A 14,554-nucleotide genomic window follows, 5' to 3' on the forward strand; every position below is an offset into this window, starting at 1 on the left:
GTAATTTATCACAATCTGCTTGTGATTTAACTACTCTGAACAATTTTGTATCATCTGCAAATTTGATTACCTCACTCGTCGTATTTCTTTCCAGATCATTTATAAATATATTGAACAGTAAGGGTCCCAATACAGATCCCTGAGGCACTCCACTGTCCACTCCCTTCCACTGAGAAAATTGTCCATTTAATCCTACTCTCTGTTTCCTGTCTTTTAACCAGTTTGTAATCCACGAAAGGACATCGCCTCCTATCCCATGACTTTTTAGTTTTCGTAGAAGCCTCTCATGAGGGACTTTGTCATACGCCTTCTGAAAATCCAAATACACTACATCTACTGGTTCACCTTTATCCACGTTTATTAACTCCTTCAAAAAATTGAAGATTTTTGAGGCAAAAAAGATCACTTAAATTCAGTGCCTTAGACCACTCAGCCATCATGACAACTGACAATGATGATGTGATGCCTGTGGGGGGGAGGGAGAAGGGAAGTTTAGGATGCTGGGGGGGAGTGTTAAGGAGCAGAAGAGAGGGGAGAGGGAAGAGAAAATGATGCTAGTGAAGGTGGGGGGTGCCATGTTGAAGTGCCTCTTTGCTGGGTTGGAAATTGCTGCATTAGAAGTTTAAAAGCCGACAGCTTGCTCATTAAGAAACTGTGCAGCCATTTTCCTAATGCCATTGGCCTCTGCGTTTCTCTGCGCTGCTGCTGCAACACTGCATCCTGTCCTGACTCCTATGCCAAGTCCAGATCTGCTTGGAAATTCAGCTGCTGTCTGCCACATGCTCCTAAATGTTTTGTATTCCTTCTACCCAGTAGTGTCCTCCTGTTTCTTGCTACTTCCAGCTCAATCAGAACCAAGACCTGGATCTGGCCCCATGAGCCTTGATTTGCAGCGACGCAGCAATAGCCCTGACGCATGGCCCTCAAGCCTGGCCCGTCCCTACACAGGGATTGGAAGGGAGCGCAGAGCACCGGAGACACCAGGATGGGCCTCTTTCCATTCTTTTAAGATTACATTTTGGGGGATGGGTTTGACTTTGCTAAAACAGAACAAATGCGATAAATCAGGTTAATTGGGAGCAGATTTGAAATTAACGGTGAAGGCAACTCTGCATTTTTGCAATTTCCATATTTCAATTTCTACCAAGCCTAAAGGTTTGGCGATGACGGCTGATTACTGGTGCTCCTTCCGGACACACTGCAAGAGTCTGCGTCCGGGCACTTGCAGGGCCCTTCCCAGGTGGCCGAGCAGAGGCGAACTCCCCACTGCCCTGCCAAACGTCAGAGAAAACCAAGCAAGAGCCAAGTCCTGGATACAAGAAGTAGAAATATTTCCAGACAAACATTTTTCAGTTACAAACATTTCAAATAGTGATAACAAAGTGATGTAAAAAAACAGGAGTCAGCAGCTGTGTATGGGAGAAGAGGCAAGCACCCCTCTCCTCCATCACAAGGCCACAGGCCATGGCGTCCGCCCTGCTGCCAGGAGCAGCTTTCACAAGTTTCATGCACCGTCAAGTAGAAATCCTCTGAAAATACATTTGTAATCTGTATTATGAAGAAAAGAATGTTTGATCCCAAAAGCTTAGAAAAATATAAACTATGAGCCAAGTTCACTGTGGCAAGAGAGATAATTGTCAGGGCTGATAGAGAGAAGAGGTAGCAGGCAGTCAGCATTGCCAAGGAAGAGGCAGGGAGGAGAGGAGCCAGGAAAGGATGTTCAGCTCCTTCCAAGGCTTTCCTAGGATAGAGGGGAGGGGGAACAGGTAAGAGAGGGAGGAGAAGAGTCAGCAGGCCCACATACAGCATGGTTAGTGCTGGGTGTACAGGAGGAAAAACTTTTGTGCCCCTGGGGGAAAGAGGGAACGAGGTGGAGAAGAGAAAGAAGAGGCAAGGAGCTGCAAACGCTCCTATTCCTAGTGTGGAGGAGGGGGGAATGGATAGTACTCCCTGGGGAGGGAGAAGGTTCCTGCTGCTAGGGTGGAGGAGGGGGGAGTGGATAGTACTCCCTGGGGAGGGAGGGAGAAGGTTCCTGCTGCTAGGGTGGAGGAGGGGGGAATGGATAGTACTCCCTGGGGAGGGAGAAGGTTCCTGCTGCTAGGGTGGAGGAGGGGGGAGTGGATAGTACTCCCTGGGGAGGGAGAAGGTTCCTGCTGCTAGGGTGGAGGAGGGGGGAGTGGATAGTACTCCCTGGGGAGGGAGAAGGTTCCTGCTGCTAGGGTGGAGGAGGGGGGAATGGATAGTACTCCCTGGGGAGGGAGGGAGAAGGTTCCTGCTGCTAGGGTGGAGGAGGGGGGAATGGATAGTACTCCCTGGGGAGGGAGAAGGTTCCTGCTGCTAGGGAGGAGGAGGGGGGAGTGGATAGTACTCCCTGGGGAGGGAGAAGGTTCTTGCTGCTAGGGTGGAGGAGGGGGGAATGGATAGTACTCCCTGGGGAGGGAGGGAGAAGGTTCCTGCGTCTAGGGTGGAGGAGGGGGGAGTGGATAGTACTCCCTGGGGAGGGAGAAGGTTCCTGCTGCTAGGGTGGAGGAGGGGGGAGTGGATAGTACTCCCTGGGGAGGGAGAAGGTTCCTGCTGCTAGGGAGGAGGAGGGGGGAATGGATAGTACTCCCTGGGGAGGGAGAAGGTTCCTGCTGCTAGGGTGGAGGAGGGGGGAATGGATAGTACTCCCTGGGGAGGGAGGGAGAAGGTTCCTGCTGCTAGGGTGGAGGAGGGGGGAGTAGATAGTACTCCCTGGGGAGGGAGGGAGAAGGTTCCTGCTGCTAGGGTGGAGGAGGGGGGAATGGATAGTACTCCCTGGGGAGGGAGAAGGTTCCTGCTGCTAGGGTGGAGGGGGGGGGAGTGGATAGTACTCCCTGGGGAGGGAGAAGGTTCCTGCTGCTAGGGTGGAGGAGGGGGGAGTGGATAGTACTCCCTGGGGAGGGAGAAGGTTCCTGCTGCTAGGGTGGAGGAGGGGGGAATGGATAGTACTCCCTGGGGAGGGAGGGAGAAGGTTCCTGCTGCTAGGGTGGAGGAGGGGGGAATGGATAGTACTCCCTGGGGAGGGAGAAGGTTCCTGCTGCTAGGGAGGAGGAGGGGGGAGTGGATAGTACTCCCTGGGGAGGGAGAAGGTTCTTGCTGCTAGGGTGGAGGAGGGGGGAATGGATAGTATTCCCTGGGGAGGGAGGGAGAAGGTTCCTGCTGCTAGGGAGGAGGAGGGGGGAGTGGATAGTACTCCCTGGGGAGGGAGAAGGTTCTTGCTGCTAGGGTGGAGGAGGGGGGAATGGATAGTACTCCCTGGGGAGGGAGAAGGTTCCTGCTGCTAGGGAGGAGGAGGGGGGAGTGGATAGTACTCCCTGGGGAGGGAGAAGGTTCCTGCTGCTAGGGAGGAGGAGGGGGGAATGGATAGTACTCCCTGGGGAGGGAGAAGGTTCCTGCTGCTAGGGTGGAGGAGGGGGGAATGGATAGTACTCCCTGGGGAGGGAGGGAGAAGGTTCCTGCTGCTAGGGTGGAGGAGGGGGGGAGTAGATAGTACTCCCTGGGGAGGGAGGGAGAAGGTTCCTGCTGCTAGGGTGGAGGAGGGGGGAATGGATAGTACTCCCTGGGGAGGGAGGGAGAAGGTTCCTGCGTCTAGGGTGGAGGAGGGGGGAGTGGATAGTACTCCCTGGGGAGGGAGAAGGTTCTTGCTGCTAGGGTGGAGGAGGGAGAAGGTTCTTGCTGCTAGGGTGGAGGAGGGGGGAGTAGTAGATAGTACTCCCTGGGGAGGGAGGGAGAAGGTTCCTGCTGCTAGGGTGGAGGAGGGGGAATGGATAGTACTCCCTGGGGAGGGAGAAGGTTCCTGCTGCTAGGGTGGAGGAGGGGAGTGGATAGTACTCCCTGGGGAGGGAGGGAGAAGGTTCCTGCTGCTAGGGTGGAGGAGGGGGAATGGATAGTACTCCCTGGGGAGGGAGGGAGAAGGTTCCTGCTGCTAGGGTGGAGGAGGGGGGAATGGATAGTACTCCCTGGGAGGGAGGGAGAAGGTTCCTGCTGCTAGGGTGGAGGAGGGAGAAGGTTCTTGCTGCTAGGTGGAGGAGGGGGGATGTAGATAGTACTCCCTGGGGAGGGAGGGAGAAGGTTCCTGCTGCTAGGGTGGAGGAGGGGGAATGGATAGTACTCCCTGGGGAGGGAGAAGGTTCCTGCTGCTAGGGTGGAGGAGGAGGGAGTGGATAGTACTCCCTGGGGAGGGAGGGAGAAGGTTCCTGCTGCTAGGGTGGAGGAGGGGGGAATGGATAGTACTCCCTGGGGAGGGAGGGAGAAGGTTCCTGCTGCTAGGTGGAGGAGGGGGGAATGGATAGTACTCCCTGGGGAGGGAGGGAGAAGGTTCCTGCTGCTAGGGTGGAGGAGGGGGGGAATGGATAGTACTCCCTGGGGAGGGAGAAGGTTCCTGCTGCTAGGGTGGAGGAGGGGGAGTGGATAGTACTCCCTGGGGAGGGAGAAGGTTCTTGCTGCTAGGGTGGAGGAGGGGGGAATGGATAGTACTCCCTGGGGAGGGAGAAGGTTTCCTGCTGCTAGGGTGGAGAGGGGGAGTGGATAGTACTCCCTGGGGAGGGAGAAGGTTCCTGCTGCTAGGGTGGAGGAGGGGGAGTGGATAGTACTCCCTGGGGAGGGAGAGGTTCTTGCTGCTAGGGTGGAGGAGGGGGGAATGGATAGTACTCCCTGGGGAGGGAGGGAGAAGGTTCCTGCGTCTAGGGTGGAGGAGGGGGGAGTGGATAGTACTCCCTGGGGAGGGAGAAGGTTCCTGCTGCTAGGGTGGAGGAGGGGGGAGTGGATAGTACTCCCTGGGGAGGGAGAAGGTTCTTGCTGCTAGGGTGGAGGAGGGGGGAGTGGATAGTACTCCCTGGGGAGGGAGGGAGAAGGTTCCTGCTGCTAGGGTGGAGGAGGGGGGAGTGGATAGTACTCCCTGGGGAGGGAGAAGGTTCCTGCTGCTAGGGTGGAGGAGGGGGGAGTGGATAGTACTCCCTGGGGAGGGAGAAGGTTCTTGCTGCTAGGGTGGAGGAGGGGGGAATGGATAGTACTCCCTGGGGAGGGAGGGAGAAGGTTCCTGCGTCTAGGGTGGAGGAGGGGGGAGTGGATAGTACTCCCTGGGGAGGGAGAAGGTTCCTGCTGCTAGGGTGGAGGAGGGGGGAGTGGATAGTACTCCCTGGGGAGGGAGAAGGTTCTTGCTGCTAGGGTGGAGGAGGGGGGGAGTGGATAGTACTCCCTGGGGAGGGAGGGAGAAGGTTCCTGCTGCTAGGGTGGAGGAGGGGGGAGTGGATAGTACTCCCTGGGGAGGGAGAAGGTTCCTGCTGCTAGGGTGGAGGAGGGGGGAATGGATAGTACTCCCTGGGGAGGGAGAAGGTTCCTGCTGCTAGGGTGGAGGAGGGGGGAATGGATAGTACTCCCTGGGGAGGGAGAAGGTTCCTGCTGCTAGGGTGGAGGAGGGGGGAGTGGATAGTACTCCCTGGGGAGGGAGAAGGTTCCTGCTGCTAGGGTGGAGGAGGGGGGAATGGATAGTACTCCCTGGGGAGGGAGGGAGAAGGTTCCTGCTGCTAGGGTGGAGGAGGGGGGAGTGGATAGTACTCCCTGGGGAGGGGGGGAGAAGGTTCCTGCTGCTAGGGTGGAGGAGGGGGGAGTGGATAGTACTCCCTGGGGAGGGGGGGGAGAAGGTTCCTGCTGCTAGGGTGGAGGAGGGGGGAATGGATAGTACTCTCTGGGGAGGGAGGGAGAAGGTTCCTGCTGCTAGGGTGGAGGAGGGGGGAGTGGATAGTATCCCTGGGGAGGGAGAAGGTTCCTGCTGCTAGGATGGAGGAGGGGGGAATGGATAGTACTCCCTGGGGAGGGAGGGAGAAGGTTCCTGCTGCTAGGGTGGAGGAGGGGGGAATGGATAGTACTCCCTGGGGAGGGAGGGAGAAGGTTCCTGCTGCTAGGGTGGAGGAGGGGGGAGTGGATAGTACTCCCTGGGGAGGGAGAAGGTTCCTGCTGCTAGGGTGGAGGAGGGGGGAATGGATAGTACTCCCTGGGGAGGGAGAAAGTTCCTGCTGCTAGGGTGGAGGAGGGGGGAGTGGACAGTACTCCCTGGGGAGGGAGGGAGAAGGTTCCTGCTGCTAGGGTGGAGGAGGGGGGAATGGATAGTACTCCCTGGGGAGGGAGAAGGTTCCTGCTGCTAGGGTGGAGGAGGGAGGAATGGATAGTACTCCCTGGGGAGGGAGAAGGTTCCTGCTGCTAGGGTGGAGGAGGGGGGGAATGGATAGTACTCCCTGGGGAGGGAGAAGGTTCCTGCTGCTAGGGTGGAGGAGGGGGGAATGGATAGTACTCCCTGGGGAGGGAGAAGGTTCCTGCTGCTAGGGTGGAGGAGGGGGGAGTGGATAGTACTCCCTGGGGAGGGAGAACGTTCCTGCTGCTAGGGTGGAGGAGGGGGGAGTGGATAGTACTCCCTGGGGAGGGAGAAGGTTCTTGCTGCTAGGGTGGAGGAGGGGGGAGTAGATAGTACTCCCTGGGGAGGGAGGGAGAAGGTTCCTGCTGCTAGGGTGGAGGAGGGGGGAGTGGATAGTACTCCCTGGGGAGGGAGGGTGAAGGTTCCTGCGTCTAGGGTGGAGGAGGGGGGGAGTGGATAGTACTCCCTGGGGAGGGAGAAGGTTCTTGCTGCTAGGGTGGAGGAGGGGGGAGTGGATAGTACTCCCTGGGGAGGGAGGGAGAAGGTTCCTGCTGCTAGGGTGGAGGAGGGGGGAATGGATAGTACTCCCTGGGGAGGGAGAAGGTTCCTGCTGCTAGGGTGGAGGAGGGGGGAGTGGATAGTACTCCCTGGGGAGGGAGAAGGTTCCTGCTGCTAGGGTGGAGGAGGGGGGAGTGGATAGTACTCCCTGGGGAGGGGGAAGGTTCCTGCTGCTAGGGTGGAGGAGGGGGGAATGGATAGTACTCCCTGGGGAGGGAGGGAGAAGGTTCCTGCTGCTAGGGTGGAGGAGGGGGGAATGGATAGTACTCCCTGGGGAGGGAGAAGGTTCCTGCATCTAGGGTGGAGGAAGGGGGAGTGGATAGTACTCCCTGGGGAGGGAGAAGGTTCTTGCTGCTAGGGTGGAGGAGGGGGGAATGGATAGTACTCCCTGGGGAGGGAGAAGGTTCCTGCTGCTAGGGTGGAGGAGGGGGGAGTGGATAGTACTCCCTGGGGAGGGAGAAGGTTCCTGCGTCTAGGGTGGAGGAGGGGGGAGTGGATAGTACTCCCTGGGGAGGGGGAAGGCTCCTGCTCAGAGAGCGTTCTCCCTGGTAGGGCTGGGAATGGTGAGTGCTCCTGCACTGAGGTTTGCTCTGCATAGGTTTTCACCAGTATGCGGGAGAGAATGTGCGCAGAGTGTGCCTGGGATCTGGAGGTCTCGCAGGGTGCAGTGCGGACTGGTCTCTGTGCGGGCTACACCGCAGGTCGTGCAGCATGCACAGCAGTCTCCAGCAGTTAGTGGCGCTGACAGGTGGCAGTCTGTAGGTGATAGGTAGTGCTGACAGGTGGCAGTCTGTAGGTGATAGGTAGTGCTGACAGGTGGCAGTCTGTAGGTTAGGTAATGCTGACAGGTGGCAGTCTGTAGGTGATAGGTAGTGCTGACAGGTGGCAGTCTGTAGGTGATAGGTAGTGCTGACAGGTGGCAGTCTGTAGGTGATAGGTAATGCTGACAGGTGGCAGTCTGTAGGTGATAGGTAGTGCTGACAGGTGGCAGTCTTTGGTTATGCTGCTGCTGTTCTCACCAGTCCCTGGAAACGTTTACATTCTTGTCTCTTCAAGGATGACAGGATCCTGGCAGGATTTCTGCCAAACAGAAATAAAGACAGTGGAGAAAAGGCTGTTACTTTGAGAGGCTGCTGGAATGAGTTTATCTGTCATTTAATAAAAATGGGATTTACATGAAGGCATTAGCTTTACTCCCCACAGAGGCCCTGAAGGCTTAACTCTTGCTTTCTTAATGCTGGCAGCCTAAGTGCTGGGTGAGAGGTGAAGTAAAGTTAATTCACATTTCTCAGGCTGGCGGAGTCTCTGGTGCCAGACCTGGAATACCTGGCTCTGAGGGGAAGGACCACAGCACCCGAAAAGCTGTGCCAGCATGGTCCCCAGAAAAGAGAATTAACCTTACTTCAATTACATTTCCAAGCCTAACCCAAAGTCTGGGACCCTCTACTCCCACACCCATGAGCCAGAGAGGCAGAACTATCGTTACATAACCGTTACCACTGTGCAGTGCTTGCTGTAAGTACAACCGGTTATTACTGGCACCTCCAGATCTGCATAAGACCCAGGAAAACTGCTGGCAGCAGGAGCTCCATGACTGCAGCAAGACAGGGGTAGCAGGCCTTATACAGTGAACCAGAAAGATGAGAGCAATAACAGGGTAACAACTGTGCAACTATGAGTACCTTCCTCAAAGAGCTTACACAATGATAGACAGCATGGTGACAACTGTGCAACTATAAGTACCTTCCTCAAAGAGCTTACACAATGATAGACAGCATGGTGACAACTGTGCAACTATGAGTACCTTCCTCAAAGAGCTTACACAATGATAGACAGCATGGTGACAACTGTGCAACTATGAGTACCTTCCTCAAAGGGCTTACACAATGATAGACAGCATGGTGACAACTGTGCAACTATAAGTACCTTCCTCAAAGAGCTTACACAATGATAGACATCATGGTGACAACTGTGCAACTATGAGTACCTTCCTCAAAGAGCTTACACAATGATAGACAGCATGGTGACAACTGTGCAACTATGAGTACCTTCCTCAAAGGGCTTACACAATGATAGACAGCATGGTGACAACTGTGCAACTATAAGTACCTTCCTCAAAGAGCTTACACAATGATAGCATGGTGACAACTGTGCAACTATGAGTACCTTCCTCAAAGAGCTTACACAATGATAGACATCATGGTGACAACTGTGCAACTGTGAGTACCTTCCTCAAAGAGCTTACACAATGATAGACAGCATGGTGACAACTGTGCAACTGTGAGTACCTTCCTCAAAGAGCTTACACAATGATAGACAGCATGGTGACAACTGTGCAACTATGAGTACCTTCCTCAAAGAGCTGTGCAACTATGAGTACCTTCCTCAAAGAGCTTACACAATGATAGACAGCATGGTGACAACTGTGCAACTATGAGTACCTTCCTCAAAGAGCTTACACAATGATAGCATGGTGACAACTGTGCAACTATGAGTACCTTCCTCAAAGAGCTTACACAATGATAGACAGCATGGTGACAACTGTGCAACTATAAGTACCTTCCTCAAAGAGCTTACACAATGATAGACAGCATGGTGACAACTGTGCAACTATAAGTACCTTCCTCAAAGAACTTACACAATGATAGACATCATGGTGACAACTGTGCAACTATGAGTACCTTCCTCAAAGAGCTTACACAATGATAGACAGCATGGTGACAACTGTGCAACTATAAGTACCTTCCTCAAAGAGCTTACACAATGATAGACATCATGGTGACAACTGTGCAACTATGAGTACCTTCCTCAAAGAGCTTACACAATGATAGACAGCATGGTGACAACTGTGCAACTATAAGTACCTTCCTCAAAGAGCTTACACAATGATAGACAGCATGGTGACAACTGTGCAACTATGAGTACCTTCCTCAAAGAGCTTACACAATGATAGACAGCATGGTGACAACTGTGCAACTATAAGTACCTTCCTCAAAGAGCTTACACAATGATAGACATCATGGTGACAACTGTGCAACTATGAGTACCTTCCTCAAAGAACTTACACAATGATAGACATCATGGTGACAACTGTGCAACTATGAGTACCTTCCTCAAAGAACTTACACAATGATAGACATCATGGTGACAACTGTGCAACTATGAGTACCTTCCTCAAAGAGCTTACACAATGATAGACAGCATGGTGACAACTGTGCAACTATAAGTACCTTCCTCAAAGAGCTTACACAATGATAGACATCATGGTGACAACTGTGCAACTATGAGTACCTTCCTCAAAGAGCTTACACAATGATAGACAGCATGGTGACAACTGTGCAACTATAAGTACCTTCCTCAAAGAGCTTACACAATGATAGACAGCATGGTGACAACTGTGCAACTATGAGTACCTTCCTCAAAGAGCTGTGCAACTATGAGTACCTTCCTCAAAGAGCTTATACAATGATAGACAGCATGGTGACAACTGTGCAACTATAAGTACCTTCCTCAAAGAGCTTACACAATGATAGACAGCATGGTGACAACTGTGCAACTATAAGTACCTTCCTCAAAGAACTTACACAATGATAGACATCATGGTGACAACTGTGCAACTATGAGTACCTTCCTCAAAGAGCTTACACAATGATAGACAGCATGGTGACAACTGTGCAACTATAAGTACCTTCCTCAAAGAGCTTACACAATGATAGACATCATGGTGACAACTGTGCAACTATGAGTACCTTCCTCAAAGAGCTTACACAATGATAGACAGCATGGTGACAACTGTGCAACTATAAGTACCTTCCTCAAAGAGCTTACACAATGATAGACAGCATGGTGACAACTGTGCAACTATGAGTACCTTCCTCAAAGAGCTGTGCAACTATGAGTACCTTCCTCAAAGAGCTTATACAATGATAGACAGCATGTTGACAACTGTGCAACTATGAGTACATTCCTCAAAGAGCTTACACAATGATAGATAGCAAGGTGACAACTGTGCAACTATAAGTACCTTCCTCAAAGAGCTTACATAATGATAGACGGCAAGCAGGAAGATACGGTTTTGAGAGAAACCCCGAATCAGAAAACCGCAGAAAAGGCTCCCGACAGGACACTTGGATCTCCGACACCCTTCTGGTGGAGCAGATAGAAACCAGGAAAACGGTCTTGAGTGTCAAATCCTTAAGGGTAGCCCGACAGAGGTTCGAAAGATGCCTCACAAAGGGCCCGAAGGACTAAGTTAAGAATCCATGAAGGACAAGTGGACCGGACGGGCGGCTTCAAATGCTTAGCACCCTTGAGGAAACAAACAACATCCGGGTGAGACGCCACCATGTAACAATCAATGTTGCCTACGAGGGAGCCGAGAGCAGACACTTGGAAGCGCAACGAGCTGAAGGAGAGACCGTTGGAGAGGCCCTCCTGGAGGAAGGAAAGAATCATAGAAACCGGAGCTGAACGAGCCGAGACACCCGGTGCCGCACAGGCAGTTTCGAAAACCTTCCAAACGCGGACATAAGCCAGGGAAGTAGACGGCTTACGGGCTCGAAGCAGAGTGGACATAAGCCAGGCCACTAGACAAAAGCGGCTAAATGGACTGCCCTGATCTCTAGCCGACTGATAGACCACTCAGACTCTCTCTTGGACCAGGACCCCTGAACCGAATGAGACTGACAAACTTCTCCCCATCCAGGGAGACTGGCATCTGTAGTGACCACCATCCAATCCGGAACTTCGAGGTCCACTCCTCGAACAAGGTTGGGGGTGTGAAGCCATCACATGAGACTCTCTCATGCGAGACCCTTGAGAGGTAACCACAGAAGATACTCCTCCAACACTGGCGTCCAGCAAGCCAACAACACCATCTGCAGGGGTCTCATATGGGAAATCGCCCACAGAACCAAGTCCAACATGGAGGCCATCGAGCCGAGAACCTGCAAATAGTCCCAGACCTTGGGTACATGCAACTGCAAAAACCGCCAAATCTGCGTCTGAAGTTTCAGGACCCGGTCTTGAGAGAGGAACACCCTGCCTACCAGAGTGTCGAACCGGGCCCCCAAATACTCCAAGGTCTGCATTGGAGACAACTGACTCTTGGCAAGATTCATCACCCAACCAAGAGACTGGAGAACACTGAGCACTCGACGAACCGATTCACGGCACAGAACCTCTGACTTTTCCCTGACCAGCCAGTCGTCCAGATATGGGTGCATGCTGCCACCAGCACCACCATTACCTTGGAGAAAGTTTGCGAAGCTGTGGCGACACCAAATGGAAGGGCCTGAAACTGTAAATGCTGACCCAGAATCAGAAAGCGAAGAGTCCTGTTGGATGGGATGGGAATATGCAGATAAGACTCCATGAGATCTAGAGAAGCCAGGTACTCTCCTTTGCAAACTGCCGCTATGACTGATCTCAGGGTCTCCATCCTGAAGCACAACACCTTGAGCGCTGCATTGACCTTCTTTAAATCGAGTATAGGCCAGAAAGAGCCTTCCTTCTTGGGGACAAGAAAATAAATGGAATATCTCCCCTGGCGGAGCTCTGCCTGGGGAACCGGCACCACAGCCCCTAGCCAATATAGGCGATCTAGAGTCACTTGAACCGCAGACTTCTTGTCCAGGTAGCCGCATGGAGAAATTAGAAAGAGTTCTCGCATGGGACGAGCAAATTCTAAAGCGTAGCCATTTCTTACCACTCTGAGAACCCACTGGTCCTGAGTGATCCTGGTCCACTAGTCATAAAACTGCTGCAACTGACCGCCTATAGTAGGAACGACAGAGTGGACCAGCTTCACTTCATTGTGAGGACTTTGCTCCTGCTGAAAAGCACCCAGGAGTGCCCCGGAAAGACCTTCGGGCGCCACAAAAGGCCTACCCCCAGGCCTGCCGTCAAGAAAAAAATTGCCTCTGAGGCCCTGACACCCTATGCGATGGCCGCGTCCTTCTGTCGGACCGAAAAAGAGACCATGTCTGAAAATCATCTCTTAGCCTTAGGCTTATCCTTGGGCAACCTGAGGGACTTATTGTCCCCAAGTGACTGTACCAACTGCTCGAGGTCCTCCCCAAACAAGAATCTACCTTTAAAAGGAAACGAAACCAACTGCGCTTTGGAGGAAACATCCGCCGCCCAATTGCGTAGCCAGAGCTGATGCCATAACCCTCGACGAGATACGCACCAAATCGTAGAGAGCATCCACCCCGTAAGCCACTGCTGCTTCCACTGTCTTTGCCGGGTCCGCGTCTCCTCACTCGACTGCGGTAAGTTTCCCTGGAGCTGCTGCACCCAGTGAAGACAAGCACACTGCAAAAAGCTGGAACAGCCACATGCAAGCCCAGGGACGCCACCTCAAAAATCCTTTTAAGGTGTAACTCCATCTTTCAATCCTGCACATCTTTCAATGTGGCTGAATCAATCACAGGAATCGTGGTTCGTTTAGGGAGAGAAAAAAACCCTCCAAATCCTGTTCCAGTAAGGGATAAAGCTTCCCCATTGACCTGCCAACCTTTAAGCCAGAATCAGAAGTCCCCCATTCCGCTTCCACAAGCTTTCTAACCGACTTGTGGTACGAAAAAGAAGCTGGAGGACCCCACATGCCATCCAGGACCGGGTCCTCTCCCTCGAAATCCTGGTCCTCCTGTGGCATTTTCACCCCAAAGACCTGAAAAGCCAAAGGGAGCAAAACATCTAGCTCTTCCCTTTAAAAAAGGCGCCCCACCTTAGGATCCTCCGCCTCATGAATCGAAGATACCAGGCCATCCCCTTGACCCGCATCCCTAGTTACTGGATGAATCGGACCCACCGGTGCTCCTTGGCCAGACTCAATCCCTGCACCCCCAGGGGCCTCGCTGGGTTCCTCGGGCTCAGCTCCACCAGACGAGTTCCCCAGTGGGGGAGCTATCAACCTCTACACTGAGGGAACTCTCCTTCTGGGAATAGTGGCCCGACTGGAACCCCCTGTTGGGGCTGAAATGGAATCGTCTGCGGCTGAGTAGCACCCCAAGCTGCCTTCTGCCTGGCTAAATATGCATTGTGGAGCAATAGAACAAAATCTGTAGTAAACAGCCTCCCTGCACCAACCCCTGCAGGGCCTGGCTGAAAAACCAGCAGCACTGGGCTTTCCTCCCCCTCCAGCCCTCCCTGACCATTCCCCACCTGAGAACAGGACGAAGACAAACTTGGGGGACCATCCCCCACCCCCTCCGGTGATGCAGGAACTGCCGTGGAGAAATCCAAAATGGCCACTGTTCCCGCGTCGGCCAGGTGACGGAAAGCAGCCCCACTCGCAGCCGGCCCGAAAACACCCGAAACGCGGCGCTGCTTAGCTGGTGGGGGGCCGACTGAGGAGCCCTCCCCGCCATCAATACATCCCGCGCACAGCCCCAACCTATTTAGGCGCGAGAAAATCGAGCTGCACGAGCGGCATGCCCTGCCACGAGCCATGAAAAGAGGGGAAGCACCCGAGGGAGAAAAGGAACCTACTCACCTTCAAAAAGCAGAAGCAGCCCCCCCAAGCACACTAGGTCTCCTAAGAAACTCCTACCTAAGGGGAGGAAGCTGCCCGCACAGCTGAACTGTGTTCCAGTGCAAACACTTTTTGTTTTTAATCTTTATCCAATGGCCCTTAAACAGGCAAAGCCTCAAAAGGGACCCAAGAAAGAATCAAATAGAGCCTGCAGCCGCCTCAGCGGCCTCGTGAAGAGGAGAGATCTGGACAACCAGATTTACACCCCATGGGCGCACAGACCGAGCACACACAAGGGTACCAACCCCTGGCTTGGCTACTTCAACCAGACAGGGCAGAACCCACTAGGATTCTCGAAAAAAACAAAA

At 53.4% G+C, this 14,554-nt stretch overlaps 1 protein-coding gene across 2 annotated transcripts in view; it reads right to left on the bottom strand.

Annotated features, from left to right (window-relative positions):
• Positions 1 to 7,451: 7,451 nt before the first annotated feature.
• Positions 7,452 to 14,554, bottom strand: part of LOC115089935 (feline leukemia virus subgroup C receptor-related protein 2-like) — a 154,762-nt gene continuing 147,659 nt past the window's right edge. For both annotated transcript variants that reach the window (XM_029598399.1, XM_029598397.1), the window contains one exon: positions 7,452 to 7,789. In XM_029598399.1, the coding sequence (XP_029454259.1) occupies positions 7,745 to 7,789 (45 nt within the window). In that variant the 3' untranslated portion in view covers positions 7,452 to 7,744. The remainder of the gene's footprint in view (positions 7,790 to 14,554) is intronic.

The sequence above is a fragment of the Rhinatrema bivittatum genome, chromosome 4, assembly GCF_901001135.1.
Source record: "Rhinatrema bivittatum chromosome 4, aRhiBiv1.1, whole genome shotgun sequence".
Taxonomy (NCBI): Eukaryota; Metazoa; Chordata; class Amphibia; order Gymnophiona; family Rhinatrematidae; genus Rhinatrema; species Rhinatrema bivittatum.